Source organism: Glandiceps talaboti, chromosome 9 (genome assembly GCF_964340395.1).
Source record: "Glandiceps talaboti chromosome 9, keGlaTala1.1, whole genome shotgun sequence".
In the NCBI taxonomy this organism is placed as follows: domain Eukaryota; kingdom Metazoa; phylum Hemichordata; class Enteropneusta; family Spengelidae; genus Glandiceps; species Glandiceps talaboti.
In genome coordinates, this window is record NC_135557.1 from 5,203,986 (window position 1) to 5,228,406 (window position 24,421).

The window sequence follows — 24,421 nt, forward strand, 5'->3', positions numbered from 1 at the left end:
CAACGGAAATACCTCAACTGGACACTCATACATGAAACAAAAATATAACAAAAAATCTACCAACCCCACCTATTCTAATATTGAGCGTAATCGAAACCAGGTGGTTGTTTTTATTAGGCCTAAGACCTTATTATGTTATAATGACCATTGGAAGATGACTAATTTACTTGATGTTCAAGCAAAATAGTAGAACATCATATTAAGGGGGGGGGGCAATCCTACCCATGGTTCATTTGGAATGAGGTACTACTTACTAACTCAATTACATAACACAGTATTCGATTTTGTATTTTTGGAAGGTTTTGTAGATGACATCTATTTTTTTTAAATGTCAATATTAGACACACTGTAAGACTTGATATAGGTCAGTGGTAACAAGTCTATAGCCAAACTGTACTATTTGTTTTCAAGCAGTCTAAACTTCATGTATTATGTGACGTGGTTAATATTTTTATACACGGAGGATGTAAAAACGAGTCATATATGATATTTCAAGTTGAATTTACTTAGTAATTATTCATTTACTTTGAACATACCCCTTTGCTTATTTGTCTTTATGGCAAGTGATTTCTTACCACTATGTCTACAGTTAGAAAATGTACACATTTTATTCTTATACCAGAACAGTCGCAAAACGTATTATGGTTCTGACACTGTTTATCGCTCCAAACTATCGATGCCACTACATTTATTTTGATTATAATGTATTTTGGGTTGCTCTTCTGTGAAAGAGGGGGCTAGCTGTAGGCTGGCGAAATTAACATTCAAATATATCACATTATATCGGATCCAGGGAATGCTTTGCATTAATTTGAACTTATCCAACGTTAAATTCAATATGCTACGATGACGCATTAAAGTTGTCCCCCAATCAGTACTTGATTTTTATCCCCGTAGCTAGTATAGGCGTCAACTCGTCACATGTCTAGCGATGGAATTTGAATGTGAATTAATACACTGCACTGTACAAGAATTTACCAACAACTCTCTCTGATTTGTACTGTTGGACATCAGCTCCTTGAAGTCAGACAAATCTCACCTGTGTACAGGATTTTGTAAGAATATTTTTGCCATTTTCAAATTGACACTGATGGGTTTCTGAATATATATTTTCATTGGTTCTGGTATCAATGATTTATGTAGAAGGAGTGTCAATTTTAGAAATTTGTCAACAGATTTTCTTGAAAGACATTCAAAATATTTTCCACAAAACTAAGGAAAATATATACACCTGCTAATGTGTTTGCCAAAGATATAGATTTATTTGAATAGGTATGACAAAAGAAATGTACATACTAAAACTCATCATATACACTGTCTACCCAAGTTATTGATACTTTGACATTGAAAAGTGTTTTATTCACAGTACATGTTTCATTTACTTGTTAGCACATTTTATGCAAAATTTAGAACTTTACTTTTGATTCCCAAACGTACTTTTGTTACATATTAATTAAACGTAATTACTATGCTTAAAATGTTGACAAATATGGGTTATTGAAGAAGTTATAAAATAAGGAACTTCCAAGCATACCAATCAGAGAGAGTTGTATGTAAGATATTGCACAGTGCACTGTAAGCCTATGCGGAATATAAGAGTGTTGTAGTTATAGGCCCACACAGTGGCATAGAACGCATGGCAAGATGACCCCATATCACAGTGTGACGTCATAGAAGGGGAATTCCCCGTCTGATGAGTTTATGAGACATGCAGATCATGTGACTTTCAAGATAAAAGGGGAAAACAGATTGAGATCAAAACTGGTGTTACTTGTTTCAGACTAGACTGGTAATCTTTCCGATATGGCTTCTAACCGTTCCGGAACACAATCCCTTAAAACTGGTAATCAAGGTCGTATCGCCGCTACCAGGTCAATGAAACGGGGGTCACAGGCAGCAAACTCAACCAAACCCGGTAAGTGTTTTAACTTCACGGGCCTATATTTCACAGTTTGCACCATATCTTGACCATAACCGCGACTATATCCCACTGTATGTTTCACAAGAGGAAGGAGAAAGACCGATTATTACAGCAGTCTACATTCAAAACAAACGTACACGTTTGCCGACAGCGCCATTTTGAAATGACGTATGTCATACCAACTACCATAGACAATAGCTAGATTATCGACTTTGTACCATGTACATATATATGCATTGTATTATGCGAGTGTATTAACACCTGTAATATAAATATATCCTGTATCCATGACAGCACACTACGATGACGAAATGCAGTGGCTTGGAGTGCTTATTTTGCATAAATCGCACACGATTACATACCAGCTTTGTTGAGGTCTGCACCTGTGTCTTGTGACGGATTGTTCACAATGTCAGTCATGAAGAAATATTTATTTGTTTCTAAATTTCAAATCTTTGCTGTATTTCATTTTGTTAAATTTGAACTAATATTCACAGGTGACAATTTATTTATATTGTACTAAGGACACCTTTATGTCATTAATGTTTTTTGAAGTTGAAAGCTGATTTTAATCTGTACAGTCATATGCCTAAAAATATTAAGAAAAATATACCATGTATCATACAATATAGACTGAACTACACTACACTAATAGAACAGCATAGAAATATAATAGGATACGATGCAATATAGATACAATACAATATAATGCAGTACAATACAATACAATACAATACAATACAATACAATACAATACAATACAACCCAAAATAACACAACACAGCACAACACAACACAGCACAACACAACACAACACAACACAACACAACACAACACAACACAGTAGTCAATACATTACATAGAAACGAATGGAACAAAATAACCGATTTAGAAAAGAAATGACCAGATATATATACGTATAAGATAAGAAGCCAAACATAATTATTGGTAGATAATACATTAACATCAGTCTCAATTGAAAATATTTCTAGAGACATACAATACAACACAAGCATGAACCTGAATAATTGTTTTAAAAAAATTAATGGAAATGAATATTGTCAACAGTCACTCATGTCGTGGAAATAAAAATTGTAAAATATCATTTTATTAACAGACAGCTCACATATACCAGATGACAAAGAGAAGAATGGATATCAAGATGTAAATGGAGACGGAACTCAAAGAAATCAAATTATCAATGAAGGCCAATCATTAATACAGCAGGTAATTCAACCCCATCTATGATATCATTGACCTATGGTACACAGTACTAGTATTAGAATGTATATACAGACATCACACTAATGTTAAGATGACAATCGTTGCATGTTGTTTGCTCTGAGACTTTTTTCGTGTCACTACATTGCCAAAATCTCTCCACGGGAAAGTTAATAAGATAAATCAGAAAAATCCCCGCTGCCTAAATATGCCTGGTAATATGCGAGTGAGTCATGTTGAGAGCAGGAAGCTACGTACCATTCAAGTACATGTTCTACCATGTGCGGGCTGGCTTATTTCCTGTGTTTAAATTTCGATTTCCAAAGGCTAATTTTGGTAAAATGTTACTCTAGCTGAGAGAGAGAGAGAGAGAGAGAGAGAGAGAGAGAGAGAGAGAGAGAGAGAGAGAGAGAGAGAGAGAGAGACAGACAGACAGAGAGACAGACAGGCAGGCAGGCAGGCAGGCAGGCAGACAGACAGACAGACAGACAGACAGACAGACAGACAGACAGACAGACAGACAGACAGAGTTAGAGACAGAGAGAACGAGCTCAAACTAGGTATACACCGACTCGTAACTTCGGAAGTAAAATTTAAATGTTGTGTTTTGTAAATCTGACAAAACATACTCGTACTCTATCACCTTAGGCCATGTGTCAACAAGTGGATAGAAATCGAAAAGACACGACAAGCCAGTCTGTACGTGATCAGCATACAGAGAACGGTGTCACCGTAAGCCAACAACAAACACTTGATTCACTCAAAGGCCAGTCAAGCGGGGCTGGTGAACAACGCATGCGTGGAGAAAACAATGCTGAAGGGACGTGTAAGGGGAATTCAAAAGGTAGATAGTAAATCATTACTGACCTTCGTCCTACATACCAACAACCTTATCTCATGTTTCACATATTTATTGACGGTGGGTGTCAAACGTCGTAAACATTCCATTGTTCCTCTTACCATACTGGTCATATAGTAATTTTCAATCTCTGCTCCTTGAGTTTTGCCTACAGAGATTAGGCACTCTATAAGTTTACTTCAGTATTATTATTATCATTGTTAGACAATCTGGAGTGGTGAATCAGAAAATGATATAATGTGTATGATAATGGAAACCCATATTACTTGGAAAGTTGACAGAACAATGACTATTAAGAACACAAACAGCGTACACCATTGTTACCAATGGCAACAATGATAACAACTCTAGTACTGTCATTAATTTGACATTCCTCAAAAAGGTCAAGGTGACATACACTAAGAAAACCACACGTGTTATTTTGAACTTGATGGCACACATAATTACAACAACAACAACAACAACAACAACAACAACAACAACAACAACAACAACAACAGTTGCAACAACAACACTAACGATGACAGCAATGACAGTCAGACATCTTACACTGGTGACTGATTAGTCTAAGGTTGTTTCCACTTTAAAATGTTTTGCTCAGGACATGACAATGGGAAAGATACGGCTGGAGAGAAACTAGACGCAATGACAATAAGGTTATTAGTTTTGTCAGAGTTTGCCAAGGACGTTAAATCGGCACATCCATCAGTGAAAATGAAGATCAACGAAAACGACATCATATTTGATGGAGAAGAGCGAGACGTAGAATCCGTGAAAGCCTTGATGAAGAAAAGGATAAAAGATTTCCAGAGAAGAGAATTGGACGCACCTGACATCGCTTTATATTTGGAGTCAGAAAAAGCAGAACACTTACTTGAAGACGTCTTTCACAGTAACGACATTCATGCAGTTTTCTATACCAAAGGAGCTGTTGTCAACGTATATGCAATTGACGAGACCCAGCTTGATAAAGCTGTGAATACTTTGATGTCAACTATTTCTCACCTAAAGGTACCTTTAGACACCTATTCTGCACACGCCGCACATGGGTCAAAATGGGATCGGTTTGCGCACGCCATCGAAGATGAATGCTCTGTACAAGTTATCATGGACGATAAATTAGGCGAGCCGGTGCTAATCGTTGTTGGGTTCAAAGATTACTTAGAATATGCAGTCACGGAGGTAAGAAATTATTTAGAGACTGGAGAAGTGGTAGACTATTTGATAGAAACACGGCCAGCCCAGCTGAGATACGTACTTGAAGTTAAAAGCGATGAGCTGACGAAGATTACCGAGCAAGGCTTTTCATTTATTGAGACAATTGATAACGGCAGAAAATGCGGGATTTTGATCCACGCCACCAGAATGAAAATGGAACAAACCGTCAAACAAATTGAACAGCTTCTCGGAGACATTCGTCACAAAACACATCATATTGACAGTCCGGATATGTCAATGGTCTTCATGGACAACCAGAAGGAATACATTAAACAAGTAGAAAAGGGAACTAATTGCCGTATAGATGTTACAGTTTCAGGTTTAACGAGCGCACACCATGGTAATCAAAGACACCGGCGGGGAAGACCCAAAGCTAAGGCAGTGATAGTTGCCTCTACACATGTAAGAGATGGACGAAATATTGCCGTTGCTGTTGGGGACATAACAGGTATGACCGTTGATGCCATCGTCAATGCCGCTAATGATACACTTCAACACGGCGGAGGTCTAGCTAAAGCTATAGTAGATGCAGGTGAGAATAATGTCTACGCCATAATTATAGTTAACTTGTTTTGTGCGATTAATGTAAGTTAACATTTAAAGAGGATGATGGGAAATTGTGGGCTCCATAGTTTTACACACAATCATCCACCAGGAGTCTTTTGTCAACATGAATAGTATAAATACATACTACTCCAGATATTTACAAAATGGTATGGTTTTTGATCATTCATAGCAAACAGAAAACGAACCAGTGTCTTAGGGGGCCCGTACTTAATGCTATCTGTCTCATCGTAACAACTTGAAAATGATTGGTCGGTAGGTCGACGGTTGGTTACAGATAAGAAAAGCATGTGTGCACTGGGGGTACTTTCATGACCATACTTCAATAGTTTGAATTATTTTGAAATAAACAAAGTCAGAAAGACAATTCTAACTACTTGTTTCATTAAAGTTCCGAAATTTCGTAAGCAATAAATGATTTCATTCAGACATGCACTCGAGAATGGATATTGCACAATCAGTAAAGCTGTGATATTTTTCCAAATTCCGCCATAGAGGGCGACATGTTTTATAATTTCGCCAGATTGATTAAATGTAGAGACCGTCGGATTATGAGAACCACAGAATTAAGTAGGACGATCTTTAGAGCAACATACCAACACAGGCAATATCTCCTTCCCTCTAAGTCCAACTTTTTCGCTATTATCAGCACCAACAACATTTTGTGAAAGAATCTGCTGTATAACATTTTTTACTCTTCATTTTGTTAGGTGGTAGCATCATCCAGGACGAGAGTAACCAATTGCGTAGACAGTTCGGTAAAGTACGAGACGGGCAGGTCGTATCGACTGGTGCAGGCAGATTACTTTGCAGGCGAGTCATTCATGCAGTCGGACCACGGTGGAACGTAAACTACAAACTTGCCGAAAAACAACGGGAATTTGAAATCTCAAAAACGAAAAACCTACTCGCTGATGCTGTTCAAAATAGTTTAATTGAAGCAGAAAAATACCAGTGCAAGTCCATTGCTATTCCCGCTATTAGTGCTGGAATTTTCGGATTTCCACTCGATTTGTGCGCTGATGTCATTCTAAGATCTATCGACAAGTTTTGCAAGACAAATCCACCTAAACATTTGCACAGTATTTACCTGGTTGATAACAGCGAGGATACCTGTTTCTATTTCCAAAAGTCGCTGATAGAAACAATTGGAATTGACACAGCCAAAGCTAAACCACAAGGTGATGTATTTTTTATAAGCATTCTAACTTTAGACTCTGTTAAGTTGTATGGGTTCCGCTCATTGTCATCACTTATGACTTACACCCAGCAGTGTGAACCGTACGGTTAAGCGTCCACAACGACACAATTTTCAGTGTACCCAACCAACTCGTTGATTGCCAAAAATACTAATTTTCGACGAAAAATATACGGATAAATTTGGCATCGTCACCATCATCTCAGCCATATATTACTATAATATTTCTGTACTGTTATGATATTTCTTACACTTTTGTGTGCTCTTGTTTCAATATTCAGTAGAAGTCACTAAACAGGAAGTGACGTCAGAGAGTGATGAAGACCAACATCAATTTCATCAACAAGCTACCAACGTGACTGATGACAATAGTATGGTGTGTACCGCTGAAGGAAAAATGATAATGCTCGTAGAGGGCAGTCTTGCCAATCAAGAAGTGAGTTGAGTTTCAACCAGTGTTGTTATCAAGGCGTTCATTGAATGTGTTTGTGTGTATAGATAGCCAGACAAACAGACTAGGTTCTTGAAAATGTTATATCCATCTATCTATCTATCTACCTATCTATCTATCTATCTATCTATCTATCTATCTATCTATCTCTATCTATCTATGTAGACATAATTATATATATATATATATATATATATATATATATATATATATATATATATATATATATATATATATATATATATATAGCTTTGGTAATACTGGAACTCTTTCTTGGTTGTAACTCGGAGTTTCACGCATTGCGCGATCATCAGACAACTCTCTCTCTCTCTCTCTCTATATATATATATATATATATATATATATATATATATATATATATAGTTTTGTCAAAACTATTACGCTCTGCCACTGCGGTATAGAGCACTGTCTTAGCAGATTGATACTCACCGAGTTATATATATATATATGTATGGTTAGGCGTAGGGTAGATAGATAGATAGATAGATAGATAGATAGATAGATAGATAGATAGATAGATAGATAGATAGATAGATAGATAGAGAGAGAGAGATAGATAGATAGATAGATAGATAGATAGATAGATAGATAGATAGATAGATAGATAGATAGATAGATAGATAGATAGATAGATAGATAGATAGATAGATAGATAGATAGATAGATAGATAGAAGAATATTCTTTGTATAGGCTTCAGTGTTAATAGCATATCGTTTTCACGCTGACCATTTAAATGAAATTCAAAATCTTTCTCAAATGTTTTGTAATACTAATTTTGGTCTTAGATGTGGTATCGTGATAAGGGTAGTCTTACATCGCTATACTTGACAATAGGTGACATGTCATATCTGTTTTCTTCTGAAGACTGACGTCATCGTTAACACAATTGGTGTGGGCCTTGATTTGAAACAAGCTGGGCCGGTGTCCAAGGCCATACTCCAGCAAGGTGGTGCAAAGATTCAACAGGAGTTGGATCACCACAGACCAGGGTTTGGTACCATAACAAAAGAAGGCCAACTCATAATGACAAGTGGAGGAGCCCTAAAGTGCAAAGCGATATATCATTCCCTATGTAGTTCTTGGGAAGGTTATGATTGCATTGCTGAACAGGTAAATACATGAAAATATTAAACATGTTTACACTCGTGTGTTTCACTCATAATAATGTTAGTTTTTAATATAGCACTTTCCCACTCTGTGCTCAAAGCGCTTTCCAATTGTTACCCCTAGCTTGGATGTATATCGGCAAAACGGCCCTATATACGTACTCAACGTGGGGAGCATACAATCCATTGCAGCCTCTATAAGTGCATAGGATTAAAACATTCACATTGCATCTCTATCCTACCAGGTACCCGATTGTACAGCTGGGTGGACTAAGGCACAGTCATGGTTCAAATCTTGCCCAAGGACTTTAGCCAATCAGAAACAAACGGCAGCGACGGATTCCGAGTCGGTCACTCTAACAATTAGTAAAGTTTCTTTCATGCATTTTTATTATTGTGAAAGTTTTGCATTTTTTTCTGGTTATGATTTGATAGCATTTGAAGAGGATTGTGACAGGTTCCTTACATAACGCCAACAAGACAAAGATGGAATCTATATCATTTCCAGCCATTGGTACAGGACGGCTCGGATTTCCAGTTCAAAGGGTTGCGAGTATTATGCTACAACAGGCAGTGGCTTTTAGCAAGAACAATCCCGGAAGTACAGTGAAAGATGTCAAATTCGTTGTGTATGGCGGAGACTACGAGGCGATTGAGGTAAACTAAATTAGCAAACTCTTCAGGATTACAAACGAATTTGCATATATGTGTTTTGTAAGGTACGCCATGGTGGAACGCCATCACACGTACATCTGTCAACCCTGACTGTGGAACGACATGGTGTATCTAACAGACTGGTCAAACAAGAATGATATTTGGATATTTTAAGCATACTTGAGAAAGCACTAAAATATTGGCAGTGACTTAGATACGAAATCTTATTGTACAAAACTGTACATATTATCATCCATGCATTATACGAATTAGTAATATTTCCTATCACATAAAAGGAAGTTGAATATAGAACATTGTGACCATCGTTTATATTATACATGTGATATTATACCATGCACGGGCCAGATTCAACAAAAACAATATGGAATATATACTCTGGTCTTTCTACGTCACGACAACGCGTTTCTACGTCACTGATATTGTGTTCGAAGTGTGAGTCAAAAATCTCCAAATTGCCATTTCTTCCCCGATTTTTTGTTGATATTACTGGCACTGGTATATATGTATGCTATTCTCAAGTATTTATCGTCACCCAGTCGAAAAATACTTGTGACCTAATGGTTGTCACTACTCGTCTATCGACCTATAGTGACAAATTAAAGCCCACTCAAGTCATTCGTATTTTAAATTAAAACATTTGGTTTCTCTCGCAAAAATTGTCAAGATATTTTCCTTGGCTGAACGAAGAGAAATATGGGAAATAACATAGAAATGTTGACTTTCCTATTTGAGATACAGTTACTGTATAATTACCTAGATATTTCACTACTGGAAATTATTATATTGTATTCATGTTCAAGAAGGCATTTTAGTCACTACTTTACAGTATAGTTAATACAAATATCGATTACAGGCATTCAGAGAGGCGTTTTCAAAACCAGTGCAACATATACAAGACAGGAACATTACCACCAGTAGGAGCATTTGCCATGGAGACGGTATTAGGACAAATAGAGGTGGTGAATCCTCAGCCAAGTTTTACAAAGAAGTTCCAGGTAAATTAATGAAATATATTGACTATAAGTATAGTAGTAAAAGATGATGTTAAGAGGAACACAGGTTATTTCGGAAGGGCATTTCTACACTTTGTCCATTTGGTCGGATTTATTGTAGCATATAGCAATATGTACAGCTACACAACTACTTTAACTCCTAAGTGATTCAATACTGTTTATTACATTTAACCAAATGGTTTCAAAGTACATTCCAGTAGGACCTAGTACAGCTTTAAGCTATGGTTTCACTATAATAGTGTAATTTGAATATTTAGACACGTTATAAAATAATTTTATCAGTGTCACAAGCTGAGTTTATTAGCTTATTTGCCGAAATGAAAATATTCCAATATTTTAGATATGCGCAATATAAGAATTTAATCTTTTTTTGAAATATATTTCTTTTGATCTATTTCCTATCTTAGGCAATCAGTTCAGTACTGATGTTAATTATCATATGACAATGGGAAAGGTTCGTGTTGAAATTGTTCAGGGAGACATCACCAAGGAAACAACAGACGTCATCGTTAACTGCACCGGATATCATCTCGGTTACAAAGGTACAAGTTTGAGAGTTTCCAAACAAGAAACATGATTGTTAAAACGAACCGTTTTCAATAAATTAAAACATTTGGTTTCTCTCGCAAAATTGTAAAGAAACAACAAATAGTGTAGTGAACTGCAAATAAATTAAACATGAATGAAAAGGTAAATTCTATTTAAGTTGCAATTTCAGAAAAAATATATACGATTGTTGCATCAAGCGTTTATGAGTTTAAGAAGTATGTAAATGGAATAATTGATAATTTTTTTGTCCAATTTTCAAATACATGATTAGAACTCTTTCTGTTGAATATTTTTTCTCTTAAAGGTTACAATCTTGAAAGAAGAGGAAATAATGTACTCGATTATTTTGTATAGACTTACAGTTATATTACTCTGATAAGAAAAATAATTGAAACATTATTCTGATCTTCGCCCTATAGGTGGTGTATCTCGTGCTATAGTTACAGCGGGTGGAGAGAAAGTGAAACAAGAATTAAAGGGAAAAAGTAAATATATATGATACATAATTATATACTATTACAAATATGAGGGACATTCTTTTTCCTGGATGAATGAAGAAAAATATTGGGAATGACATTTTTATCTCGTAAATCGCAATTTATGAAATATCACAGTAATTTTGAAATGTCTGACTCATTTTTAATCACAACAGAATCAGTGACGAAGAAATGGTTTGTGTTAGAACGATCAGTGTAATACATAAAACCCATATTTTCTGGTCAAAGGCAATAACTTGGTTTGTAAAATGTTAAGCTTTGTGCTAATAATGTTAGCACAGTTATTTATCTTCTACTTATAAAGATCTGTTTATCTTATCATTTTCTTATTTTCAATCAATATGTAGCACGCATATTGACTTTACTTTTTATCTTTTTTTATAGCGAAACCCCAAAAACTTGGCAGTGTGATCATCACTTCCCCTGGCAACCTGAAATGTAAACACATTCTTCATTTGGTAACTGATCCAGATAACATTAAGGATAGTATCCACAATGTCTTAAAAAGAGCTGATAAATTGTCAATGAATTCATTGGCAGTTCCCACAATAGGAACAGGTAATGAAATGCCGTTGAGGTAGAAGTCATTTAGTACAAATACACAATTAAGTAGATATTGATATATGCATGGTAAAGTGTCTGGCAGTCTATGTGTGTGTGTGTGTGTGTGTGTGTGTGTGTGTGTGTGTGTGTATAAACGGCTGGATTGATTACATTGCTATTTATTTGTGATGTTACTTGAGGCTTGAGTTCGGAAATTGTTTAAAACTGACGCAACTGGATTATTAATCTGCAAATTAAATCTAAAAGTAATATTGGTACACACAAAATAATGTCACGATCTCCTGGATGGATTAGTTTGAAACTTGGCAAGGATGTTTCTAGGGGTGGGTAGATTAGACACTTTTCAAAACGAGATTATCACGCTGTCGATATGTAAATTGGGTCTAAAATGCTATTTTCATTCAAAATCGTATCCTTTCAATTTGGAACAAGGTCGCAGGACAGTCTCACATTTGATGGAGAGGATATGGTAGGCAAGGGGCTACTCATTCATAAAATGAATACCTATATGCCTAGTTACGAGACCATGCAACAACCAAATGTTGGTAAATATTGCTTAGACAATGGCATAGATATATGTATAGGAAAGTTGATATAAAATGAAAAAAGGTACACTTTTGCCTAGCAACAAGACCATTCTATAGCAAAACGATATATAATTTACTAATACAATAAATAAGGATATATAACAAACTTTCAATAGGTTAAAAAAATGTATGCTTAATAAGGAAGAATACCACGCCTATAGCAGTAGCCCGATGAAGGTGTAAACTACAAAGGTAACATCAGAGATGGATAGGCGTGTAGTTAAACATCCAAAACAATTGAAACATATAAACACCCATAGCATATAACAACGGTGAAATTATAGTGTACAGGGTTTTTGCCAAGGTTTGGGAACCCCAGTAACAGAAAGGGTGAAAGGGATAAAACTAGCAGTGTTTCCCATATAAGTTATCATAAGTTTGGTGAAGAACCGCGGTAAAATGATATGGGAATCCGGTAGATTTAACCCACTTACCACTCTTGAAAAACACGTGTCTATTCTTGAAAGACAACAAAAGTGACGGATATGAATTATCTTGTGATGACAGAGATTGACAATAATGTCGTAGTACTCAAACTCTTACAAATTACATCATCCATCATTGTGCATATAGTACCAATTGTGCTACAACTATATCAGCATTATTTTCTGCAGTACTAGTGAGTAATTTTTATGTGATCACGCAGGTTTCCAGTACTTATACACTTTTGTATCAAAGTGAAGGGCAGGGAAGAATTTAGCAAAGTTAAAGTAAATGAAGTACAGTACAGTACAGTACAGTACGGCACAGTACAGTACAGTTCAGTACAGTACAGTGCAATACAGTACAGTACAGTACAGTACAGTACAGTACAGTACAGTACGGCACAGTACAGTACAGTTCAGTACAGTACAGTGCAATACAGTACAGTACAGTACAGTACAGTACAGTACAGTACAGTACACCGTGCTGCAGTGCAGTGCGCTGCAGTACAGTGTAGTGTACTACAGTACGGTACACTACATTACAGTGCTGTACAGCGCTAAGTGCAGTGCAGTACACTACGGTGGTGTGAACCTCTGTATAGTACACTACAGTGTAGACTACAATACAGAGCAGTATACCACAGTGCAGTGCAGTGAAGTGAAGTACAATACACTACACTATACCACAGTGCAGTGCAGTACAGTGCACTACAGGGCAATGCATGCACTGCAGTGAAGTACAATACACTACACTACACTATACTACAGTGCGGTGCAGTACAGGACAACACAGGTAGTGCAGTGTAATATTACAATCAAGTGAAGACAAGTATAAGCTAAACTAAACTAAAATTATAAACCTTACTATATATACTTATGACTAAACCTAAAATAAAATAAACAGCTTGAAGACTATTTTATAGCCAATGATTTTTACTTTAGGTGTGCTTGGATATGACCCACAAGAAATGGCAAAGCAAGTATTCAAAAGTATAGAAGCATCACCGACATTAAAGACTGTCAGTCTGGTCCGTATTGTCATCTATGAACCTACACTAGTGCAGGACTATCAGAAAGCTATGGAGGATTTCTGTTCACCTTCTTTTAGAAAATCAATCACTAGAGGTCTAAGTGAGTATGATCCTCATCAATTTATGTTGTTGTTGTTGTTATTGTTATTGTTGGTGTTGTTGTTATTATTATTGCTGTAGTTGTTTTTTGTCATTGTTTTGTTGTTGTTGTTGTTGTTGTTGTTGTTGTTGTTGTTGTTGTTGTTGTTTCCCAGTAACGTTTGTACATATTTCATCAAACTATCACAGAATGGGTATAGTGACCGACATTTTGTTTGGATTTGGTCGAAGCAATATTTAACAAATTAAAAATTGAAAAGATAAATATAATTAAAATAAACTCCTTACCTAACTACCCTATTTTCTGAGACCGTGTTATCGGAAATACACAATTAATCTGTTCGCTTTATGTACATCATTGTTTCATGTTTGTACGTTGGTAAAACCTAAAACCAGATGAGGTCCAATATTCTCCACCCGATACATGTCGCAAAGCCATGGACAAAGGTTACTAGAGAAATTGCTTTACCCAAAGTTTTTAGCGCTGGCTTTTTACTAGGCGGTGGGTGTGTACGACTTTTTGTTTTCATATCCTAATGGAATGGTGCCGATTGTTACAACCTTCCTGTTTTGTCATAGACCCTACAGTGTAGGGGCTATGGTTTTGTGTAGTAAGTATCCATCCAATTAAGTTGATAAACACTGCCACTGACGTATTAGTGAGAAATGAGTCTTTACAACAACACATTACTATATGTATTGATGTATCGTAAAGTTTGTTGATGTAACATATTTTCTTCTTTTTGAATTTAAAGAACACATGTTCTTGGATGGAGCAGACATGACACCAGTCCTGTACAAAGCAGAGGGTGGTCAGACAACACAACATCTCAGGGATGGAAGGCAATGTACTTACAAGAAGACGGTATATCTTGATATATATTCTGAATCGGATGAAAGTATTGACATGGCTATCCAGATGACGAATCACTTTCTCGACGAGAATTGTTTCAAGAAGGTAAACTATGTACAATTAATGTGTTTTCTTCAATATTTCAAACTACATGTTTGTTTGTATTTTCAAAGACGACTGTCACCAACAAGAGGTACATTACTGGCTCAACGTTACATACTGACATAGGCAATTGGCTAAACAAGTTAATGTTATCGATATTGTATTGTATTATGCTGGTAACAGGAGCATGTGCGATAACACGGCATGATGCTGGTGACAGGCATGGATTTTACGACACGCTAGTACGCACGTTAGTACTTCTCAAAATGATTGATCTAGCACATCGAAATATGTTTATGTGGAATATGAATGCTAACAATCAAACAGTCCAACAATTAAAATTTAACATGTCAGTTGTTCTATCTTTATTTTTATATAAATGAAAACACTGCATACCTTATAATTACCAAGATATGAGCTTCCCTCACAGTTTACCGACCATCCTATCTTGTGGAAAATTATCACACCAAATAAACATGCAATCGCATTCTGATTAGGTATGGTTCACAATACAACTAATCAGTAAGCCATTGAATGTACATTGTATGTATGATCAACCTAAAACGCACATATGAATTTCAATTCGTTGAATGTGTTAGATAGAGAGATATTTGTTAATTTGAGTGAAGACGATACCTCAACATCTGGGCAGGTATGTCTCTGGTTAATTATTTGTCTGTCTGTCTGTCTGTCTGTCTGTCTGTCTGTATGTATGTATGTATGTATGTATGTATGTATGTATATGTATGTATGTATGTATGTATGTATGTATGTATGTATGTATGTATGAATGTATGTATGTATGTATGTATGTTTGTTTGTCTGTTTGTTTGTTGCAACTATGACCAATCGCACACTATCTTATCACTAGAGAATGATAATTCCCATCATAATTTCTATGATATTTTCAATCTGTGTGCTAATAATGGTTTGCTTGTGGTGACATAGGTTGGTGCGAGTGATAAAAATGACCAGTTAGGAATAAAGGGAACGCACTCAGGGATGTCACGCATTGACCTGGCCAATGTATCATGGTTTTACTGTGGGGATAGTGATCAGTTTGAAGAATACGACAGGAAGATAGCAGGGAAAATCGAAACAGCATACCAGGAAATGAAAGACGACGTGGTGTTCGAAATTAGGAAACATATTTATCAAGTTTGTTTCAGATCTATGACAGAAAAGGATCGCTTTGATGGAACGGAAGTAAAAGTTAAAAGAGAATATAGAGAAGGTAAAATAGAATGGAATAGGAACAATTGAATACAATCTCGATGATTCCCGAGGGTATTCTGTAAATAACACAGACACACGCTTCGATATTATGTATGTTGTTCACTTTATTGAATTGTAGAGATATATTTAACAGTACCTTATAATTAAATCGAATTTTATGAAATTCTGAGTTTGTTTTACATAATATAAGTGTGCAGGTCCATGTCAATGAGTTGTAGAAGGACACTCATAAATCACCTTTGTCATAATATATATATATATATATATATATATATATATATATATATATATATATATATATATATATATATATATATATATATATATATATTATTTATTTATTTATTTATTTAATTTTTATATCACATGTAACCCACCCTAGGTGCCTTTCCAATCCCGGAAGACTGGAATCAGTTGGACACTGACAATGAGGTCAAGCTAGTGAATCTTCAAGTGTCTTCTAATACATATAAACAAATTGAAGAAGCTTTCCTAAAGACAATCGCGCCAAGAGTTGCTCAAATAGTTAAGGTGAGTAAAATCACTGTGGGAAAATGAGAACTTGCTGGATTGTTTTCACAGGGAAAATATAAATGAATTAAGGACATTATTCGCGCACCACCATTTCCTCGTGTTGTTACCGTGTTTGAAATTATGATATAAATTCGGGAAAGTATCTACAACTTTGTTAAGAAAATGGCAGACAGTAGCAATGTTTAGGTACATTGCGTTAATGTATGTACCTTGATTCTCCCCAGTAAAGGAATTAAAGGGATATTCTGCATTGATTGTTGTCACTACTTTTTATGTTTGTTTTTGTGGGCCTCGGGCATGATTCAAACAATATATAAATAAATCTAAAATTATGTTTTCATTTATTTAAATCAGATCGAACGCGTACAGAACATACAGCTGTATAACCGGTATATGTCCAATAAGCAGAAGATTGAACGCAAGACTGTCCATAGTGGAGCAATAACGGAGAGGGTTCTCTACCATGGTTCTTCCACACAGGACAATTTAGAGATCACTACCAATGGATTCCGTAGGATATTAGAACCAAAGCATGGTAGGTTTAGGCAACAATAGCAAATTCAAATTTGGTCAACTTTGTACACTCACCAGAATGTTTGTCTGTGTTCAAATGAATAAAATTTTCTCCAATATTGGTACTGTGTGACACTTAATGAGTGAACCCCATGACACGCCAGTGCAAGTTTGGCGTACTCGATTAATTTGCACAAGTGATTGCAGTGTTTTCTGTGGCTGTACTTTCACGACCGTAGCAAATACCCTTTACTGGCACTCAGTTGCCCTAAAAATGGCACCATGCAGTCACGCGCTTTCATGTATAACGAACGATCACGTCCCCATTTGCGAGTCTTGAGCCATATTTATAACTAGTTATCAGGCCATATTTATTATAATATATTTAAATTTCCATGACGTGGATTTTCGTCTTTCCATTTTTCGGTAGCCGTCATATTTATGTTTCTAGTACCGGAACGACGCCATATTTGGTAAATCTGGCAAAATATTTCGTTTAATGATGCCCTCTACGGCTATGGTTAGAAGCGAAATGAATAGCCACTTTACCAGTGTATATGCCGAGAGTTTACAATATCAACAACTATGAAAAGCATAGAAGCATTCATTTTTCTAATCCAATGCTGTTTATGTAATTTTAATGTCGTTTTATGTTTTTCTGGGAAAAAGTAAATGATGTATGTCATTAGTTTCCTTGTATTTCAACAGATATGGCATTTGGTAAAGGTTGTTACTTTTCCGTTGATTCTAACACTGCAGCAGATGGCAACGCTTGTCCACCTGATTCCAACGGCAACAAATGCATGTACCAATGTATGGTTCTTACAGGGGAATACACAGCTGGAAAGTCGGACATGATTGTACCACCTGCCATAGTACCCAATAATCCCACTCTTTGCTATGACAGTGTTGTTGATGACACTAATGCGCCGACTATTTTTGTTGTTTTCGGTGAAGCACTGGCGTATCCCAAATATCTAATTACATTTAAAGAAGATGACAAAACATCATTGTCATCAATGCAGTTTATCTAAGCGAAAGTTTGTAAAGTATACCTCAATCCATTTTGAAATACGTCTATCTTTATGCATCATGTACAATCTTGCAAGAAGTATTTGATAGTGGAAACAGGTCAGCTTCACATTGTTTTCCTAATGGGAGATGGTGTTTACTTTAGACAGGGATAAGCACATTCAAGCCTGGAATAATAATAACAGAGACAATACCCAAATAATGGGATCCTTTTGATACCTAATCACATTGAAAACTGGCAGGCAGTGATATTCTTTTACAGTGCAGTAGAAATGTCTTTGCACAGTCTTAAACGAAATGATTTTAAAAACTTAAATGTTTACTTTCCTTAGAATGATCGATGAACAACATCACTTGTCCACGTCTACATTCCAACTGTAACACCTATATTATTAGTATTAGTATTCATTTGGGTTTTGAAGTTGTCTGTGTTTGTGTCAAAAAATTCAGTGTCCATCAGTAAAACACCACACTAACCACGTTACTATGTATATGAGAGGTAAAACGTATCACTATGAATTGCCGAAACTCTTTCTACATTATATCAGTCTCAATGGACGAAGACGACTAAAACTACCTATAATATATACGGTTTTGTATTTACACACTTTTGGGTTTTTTTGCACAACCGAATTGAGGTTCAGTAGTGCTAAGGCATCGTAAAGCGTATGTCTGTCTGTGTTTCTGTGTGTGTGTGTGTGTGTGTGTGTGTGTGATTGGAAGGTGCTATGACCTTAGTTTATCCACCCCAAATACTTGTATAAATATTTTCTATATTATTGGTTTATAATGTCAGACACAATATACAGCATTGTTATCCTATCGACGTCTTTTTTGGACAACAAGGTTTCAAATAAATATGACCGTTTTTGTGAAGAAGTAAGATGGAAAAACATAGCACATACCACGATTGAGCAAAACTTTACAAACTTTACATACTAAGGAGAATATAGTATTTGGATTGCTTTTTTGATGAATTAACTGTTCCTACTTAAAATAAGTTAAATTAAGCAACACAAAGTTTGTATTTCAAACTCTGAAAAAAAACAAGATTTGAGTTGAATGCCTCTCGTAAATTCCTTATTACTATTCATTGATGTTTGCCAACACCTAAGCAGTTCTTCATTTTGTCATAAGTAAAATATGTAACCAGTTTCATTTTAATTGACCTTGCCGTTTTAGAGCAGACAAACAGACAGACAGACAGACAGACAGACAGACAGACAGACAACAGACAGACAGACAGGCAGACAGACAGAGACAGACAGACAAACAGACAGACAGACAGACAGACAGACAGACAGACAGACAGACAGACAGACAGATAGATAGATAGATAGATAGATAGACGCACACATTCACACAAATCCCCTTTATTGGAAGTACAATTGTGTAAAAAGTGTCATTGATAAATCCTAGTAAGTGGTTTGTAAACAGATAGGATGCACACAAAGTAATTCCCACATTATTGCAAGTCTACAAAGCCATGTCACTTCACTATTTAAAACATCATCATGCAAAAATCCGTTAATTACTTTTAATTACTAGTAGTTTATCTATTAATAAATGATTATATTTACCCAGTGTCGCTACAAATAACTTCCCATGTCGAAAATATGAACATTTCCTCCCTCAATCGATCGAGTTGCAATCATGAAGCCGGTCCATTTCGTTTCATAGCTCTTTTCTTAGCTTCTGTATCTATGTTTTAAATTGGAAAAATATTGGCCCTTTTCATTCTGAATATCTGTAGAAGGTGAGTCTTAAAAATAAAGATAAGGCATGTATCTGCTGCGAATGATTCCCAAGTAAAAGGGCAAGCATCATGCTAACAGATGGTGCAATATAATAGTGTTGTCTACATCTTATGTTTCGTGTCTCTTAAGCTTTATACAGCGGCAGAAGTATTCATTGGAACAAATGTTTTCCTTCACTGCTCACTGATATACTTAATAAATACATTTCAGTTATATGATCTTTGTTGCTGACATTGCCTATGTGATTGAAGTATTTGATTTTGTTTTATCTCTATGAAGGGGCATTTGAAGTATGCGTGTGTATTTATATATATATATATATATATATATATATATATATATATATATATATATATATGTGTGTGTGTGTGTGTGGGTGTGGTTGTGGGTGGGTGTGTGTGTGTGTAAGGACCTGGCAGATTTGGGAATGGGGAGGGGGTACTTTTCAAAAATCACGTCGTCGGAGAGGGCCGTATTTTAGAAAATATAAATATGATACGGTGACATTTACTTCGACTCAATTTGTTCTCTAACTTAGCATCCCAACACTGCCAACGGTTCCAAACCCCACTGCTATCGCATCCCACCCCTACCAACGTTATCGTGTAGTAATATAGTATATTAGTTACATTGCTGATGACAACCATAATTTACAGTGAATCAATCTTAAATTGTGTTTAGCGAAGAGGAGTGGCTCTCACAGGAGTAAAGAGGAACAGTATAAAAATATTGGGATAAATATGGTGGCATGGAGAGGTTGACCTCTTCACCCATTACTGGTGACGTGGGATTTAGCTTTGATCCCAACCCAGTGTGAATGTTTACAAACTGATTGGTTGTATCTCACAGAATAAATACAGAATCGGTTAGGGGGGGGGATACATTTTATGCAAAAGACCAGACTTGATTTCTCTCTTGGTCCCCAGCCTTGTAAAATACTGAAGGATAATTTAGGAATAAAATTAAAACATAATAAGATTTAATAATTTATCCGAGACAGGTTACCATTCAACAGCCGTTTCTTCGATCGACGTCTGAGAGCCATAATTTCACCAATTACTTCTAATACTCGATATTCGTTCTGTGAATCTTAAAGTATTATAATACATATTTTCTTTACTATAGGATAGGAAATACACATAAAATGCTGCCATATGTTGTAGAGTTAGTATTTAGATAACAGATATTCATTGCACACACAATTTGTAAATAGATTAAATGGTATGTCTTATCCAATCATGTAACGCCACGTCTAATATATTCATAAATCGGTGCATAAATCTATAAAATGTTAGTGCGTCAGTGTGTTTTCTGCAATCAACTTAATTTTGTCCTGATGTTATTCAAGAAAGTATTACACGCATCGTATATACAGATTTTACCACGGTAAAAACTAAAGAATGGCTGTTGTCTCTCGTTTTATTGTCATACCGGTACTGTTGTTCACATCTATCATATTGGGCTGTATTCTCGTGATACCCTTGATATATTTTAGCCACATCGGACAAGGTACGTCATTTTTCTTTGTAATTGTGGATTTACATATGAAGGATATAGAATTATTGTTATTTAATCCTAAAAACAATGTGTGTGAGTCCGATTACGGTCAATGTTATAATAGGTTGGGTAGGTAGATTTTGTTTCATGTGAGAGTCTATATAATTCATGTTTTCTGTTGTTTTCCATATTCTATCTGTGCTTCTTTTCATCCGATGTACAACCATTACAAATTGGAAGAACAGTTTTATATTCTCTTTTTAAGTTGATGTCAGTTTCTGCATCCACTGTTTCACACGAGACTTCACAAATTCTTTTTTTTCTCGGATACGTAAAAAATGCTTCGGGTCGGCAGTGAAAAACTAGGTGTGGTCGGGTTACCGGAACCAAACAATTTGTTTTCGTCCTAATCATAATTAATAACATAAAGTGTTACTTGTTTTATATTTTTTTAATTTGAACAATTTGTTTTCGAAGATACAACAATTCGTTTATCAAATTACATATTCTTCCAGATACAACAGTTACTATGTTTGGATCTACAGTAAATGAAACTATATGTGCAATAGACAATGGTGCCTGTGAACAGGTGTGCTCAACAGGTAATTCCGGATCAGTTGGTGTCTGTTCATGTAATCAAAATTATTGGCTGGATCCAATCGACAGACAGACTTGTCTGTCTGTCTGTCTGTCTGTCTGTCTGTCTGTCTGTCTGTATGTATGTATGTATGTATGTATGTATGTATGTATGTATGTATGTATGTCAAATTCACATGCACCAAAAAGAACCTTATAGAACATACCTGAAAGATAGAATAAGTGTAGTTAGATATTTGGCGCGAATGATGTAAATAATCTATTAATTCCAAGGGGTTCCAGTTCCAAAGTATAAAATGATTTCCTTCACCTTCAACCTCAATCGATTCTCATCCCCAGTAACCTCGCAAATTCCTGAAATAGACATATCTGATAAATTATCGTTGGTAATAAAATACATAGATACGGGATATAGTTACGATTGTTTTGTCAGGTCAGACGGAGATGTTCAACGAAACGATCACCAAGACGACGTACAGTCGAACCTATGTGCACACACACACACAAACAAACAAACAGACAGACAGACAGACAGACAGACAGACAGACAGACAGACAGACAGACAGACAGACAGACAGACATGATATGTTCTATAATGATAAATATCGAACATTTCGCTAACTTCTTTCTACAACAATTCCTACAGATATGCTGACGTACATAATTGTACCCCGGGCTCGTAATTACAATAAATCAGTAACGTTATGTGAAGAGAGAGGATGCATTCTTGCCAGAGTAAGAAGGGAGGACATACAAGTGTTCTTGATAAACTTATTTGAGTTTCATGGAATTGACGGTCAGTTACAATCGATTATACCATGCAAAAACAGAATACACGGAATTTATAACCCATTCGTGTAGTGATGGGGATCCTTAAGATTAAACAAGGGGTGGGGGTCTGTCGCATAAATAGCCCTCCACAATTTCTTATCTCTAAAACATGAGTCTTCCCATGTTCAACCTTTTTTAAAAATCACATGGGTTAGGATGTAGTTAGAATTGAAATGAAATCCAAGACTTGGACTCAGTAGTAAGGATTCAGTAATCCACAACTACCAATGAATAGTTAATTTTAAGGGCACTTCTTCTTTCCTCCAACTTAATTGAATGTTTTTGATATCATTTGCCGAGCTAAAATCTAGACATTGTCGGCTAGGGACCAAAATCAACGACACTATCTCAATTATTTTAAATAGAGCTCTGACGTTTAAGTAAACAGGGTTAACAAATTAATTATTATTTTTTATCGTAATTAAACCATTTATTCATTATAATATTTAATATACGAATCTAAATCTAAGCCCACTCTTGAGGATATTCTGGTCACATGACTCAGCACTGGTATCACGTGACAAAAGAATGGAATGAACACCAGACAACATCAGATTAGTGAACAAGTCCAGAGGTGTGGACGAAAGTTTCAGTTTTTACTTTCACCTATTTACAAATTTGTGTAGTGCTTCAAAAAGTTAAACAGATGAGCTTGCATCAATATGTTGGGACTAAAATCTAATTACTTATCAATTTAAAATTCATTAGATAATGTAAGAATCGATGGCAACGACTTGGGAAATGATGGTCAATGGGTGTACAGTGATGGTAGCAGGATGGAATACAGTTACTGGAGACCTGGTGAACCTAGCGGGGAAGATTGCATCGTGTCGAAAATGTACGTATCGGAAACCTCACAGCAAATGCTGTAAATGAGTAGACCCAAGTATTATAACTCGTCAAATTCATTAATCTTGATAGAGTAGTATTTTCAGAACTATTCATTTTCTTCCTAGATTAGCTGATTTACCACTTTTAGCTTTTGCCAATGTAACTGTTTGCATTTCCTGTCAGACTAAGAACAATTAGGGACTAGTAGGCCAATAGAAATGATACATGTACTGTACAGGAATATATATATATATATATATATATATATATATATATATATATATGTGTGTGTGTGTGTGTGTGTGTGTGTGTGTGTGTGTGTGTATAATATATATATATATATATATATATATATATATATATATATATATATATATATATATATGTTGAGGGTAGAAGAAAATCAAGTCGGGTTTTTCGTCTCTACAAGCCTGTTTCGTGAGTAAATCACTCGTCAGGAGATGTTGATGTCCTGACGAGTGATTTACTCACGAAACAGGCTTGTAGAGACGAAAAACCCGACTTGATTTTCTTCTACCCTCAACATATACTCCGCTCTGCGTGCAGACGTATCGAGCACTGTACTACGGACAAATCTTACCACTGACTTCCTATATATATATATATATATATATAT

At 35.7% G+C, this 24,421-nt stretch overlaps 1 protein-coding gene across 1 annotated transcript; it reads left to right on the top strand.

Annotated features, from left to right (window-relative positions):
* The first annotated feature begins 1,749 nt into the window (after positions 1-1,749).
* LOC144440204 (protein mono-ADP-ribosyltransferase PARP14-like) lies at positions 1,750-18,971 on the top strand. Its single transcript, XM_078129507.1, has 18 exons — positions 1,750-1,915; positions 3,039-3,148; positions 3,791-3,986; positions 4,603-5,751; positions 6,494-6,964; positions 7,263-7,417; positions 8,319-8,564; positions 8,996-9,217; positions 10,089-10,230; positions 10,656-10,790; positions 11,217-11,282; positions 11,679-11,852; positions 13,813-14,001; positions 14,756-14,958; positions 15,904-16,189; positions 16,574-16,722; positions 17,080-17,260; positions 17,947-18,971. The coding sequence occupies exons 1-18, from the start codon at positions 1,804-1,806 to the stop codon at positions 18,270-18,272; spliced, it is 4,512 nt and encodes a 1,503-aa protein (XP_077985633.1). The 5' UTR covers positions 1,750-1,803; the 3' UTR covers positions 18,273-18,971.
* The last annotated feature ends 5,450 nt before the right edge of the window (positions 18,972-24,421 follow it).

Excerpts from the sequence above, each read along its gene's own strand:
- LOC144440204 (XM_078129507.1), top strand. The coding sequence starts at position 1,804 with ATGGCTTCTAACCGTTCCGGAACACAATCCCTTAAAACTGGTAATCAA. Across the intron at positions 7,418-8,318 it reads GCAGTCTTGCCAATCAAGAA|ACTGACGTCATCGTTAACAC; the intron begins GTGAGTTGAGTT and ends TTTCTTCTGAAG. Across the intron at positions 16,723-17,079 it reads GAGTTGCTCAAATAGTTAAG|ATCGAACGCGTACAGAACAT; the intron begins GTGAGTAAAATC and ends TATTTAAATCAG.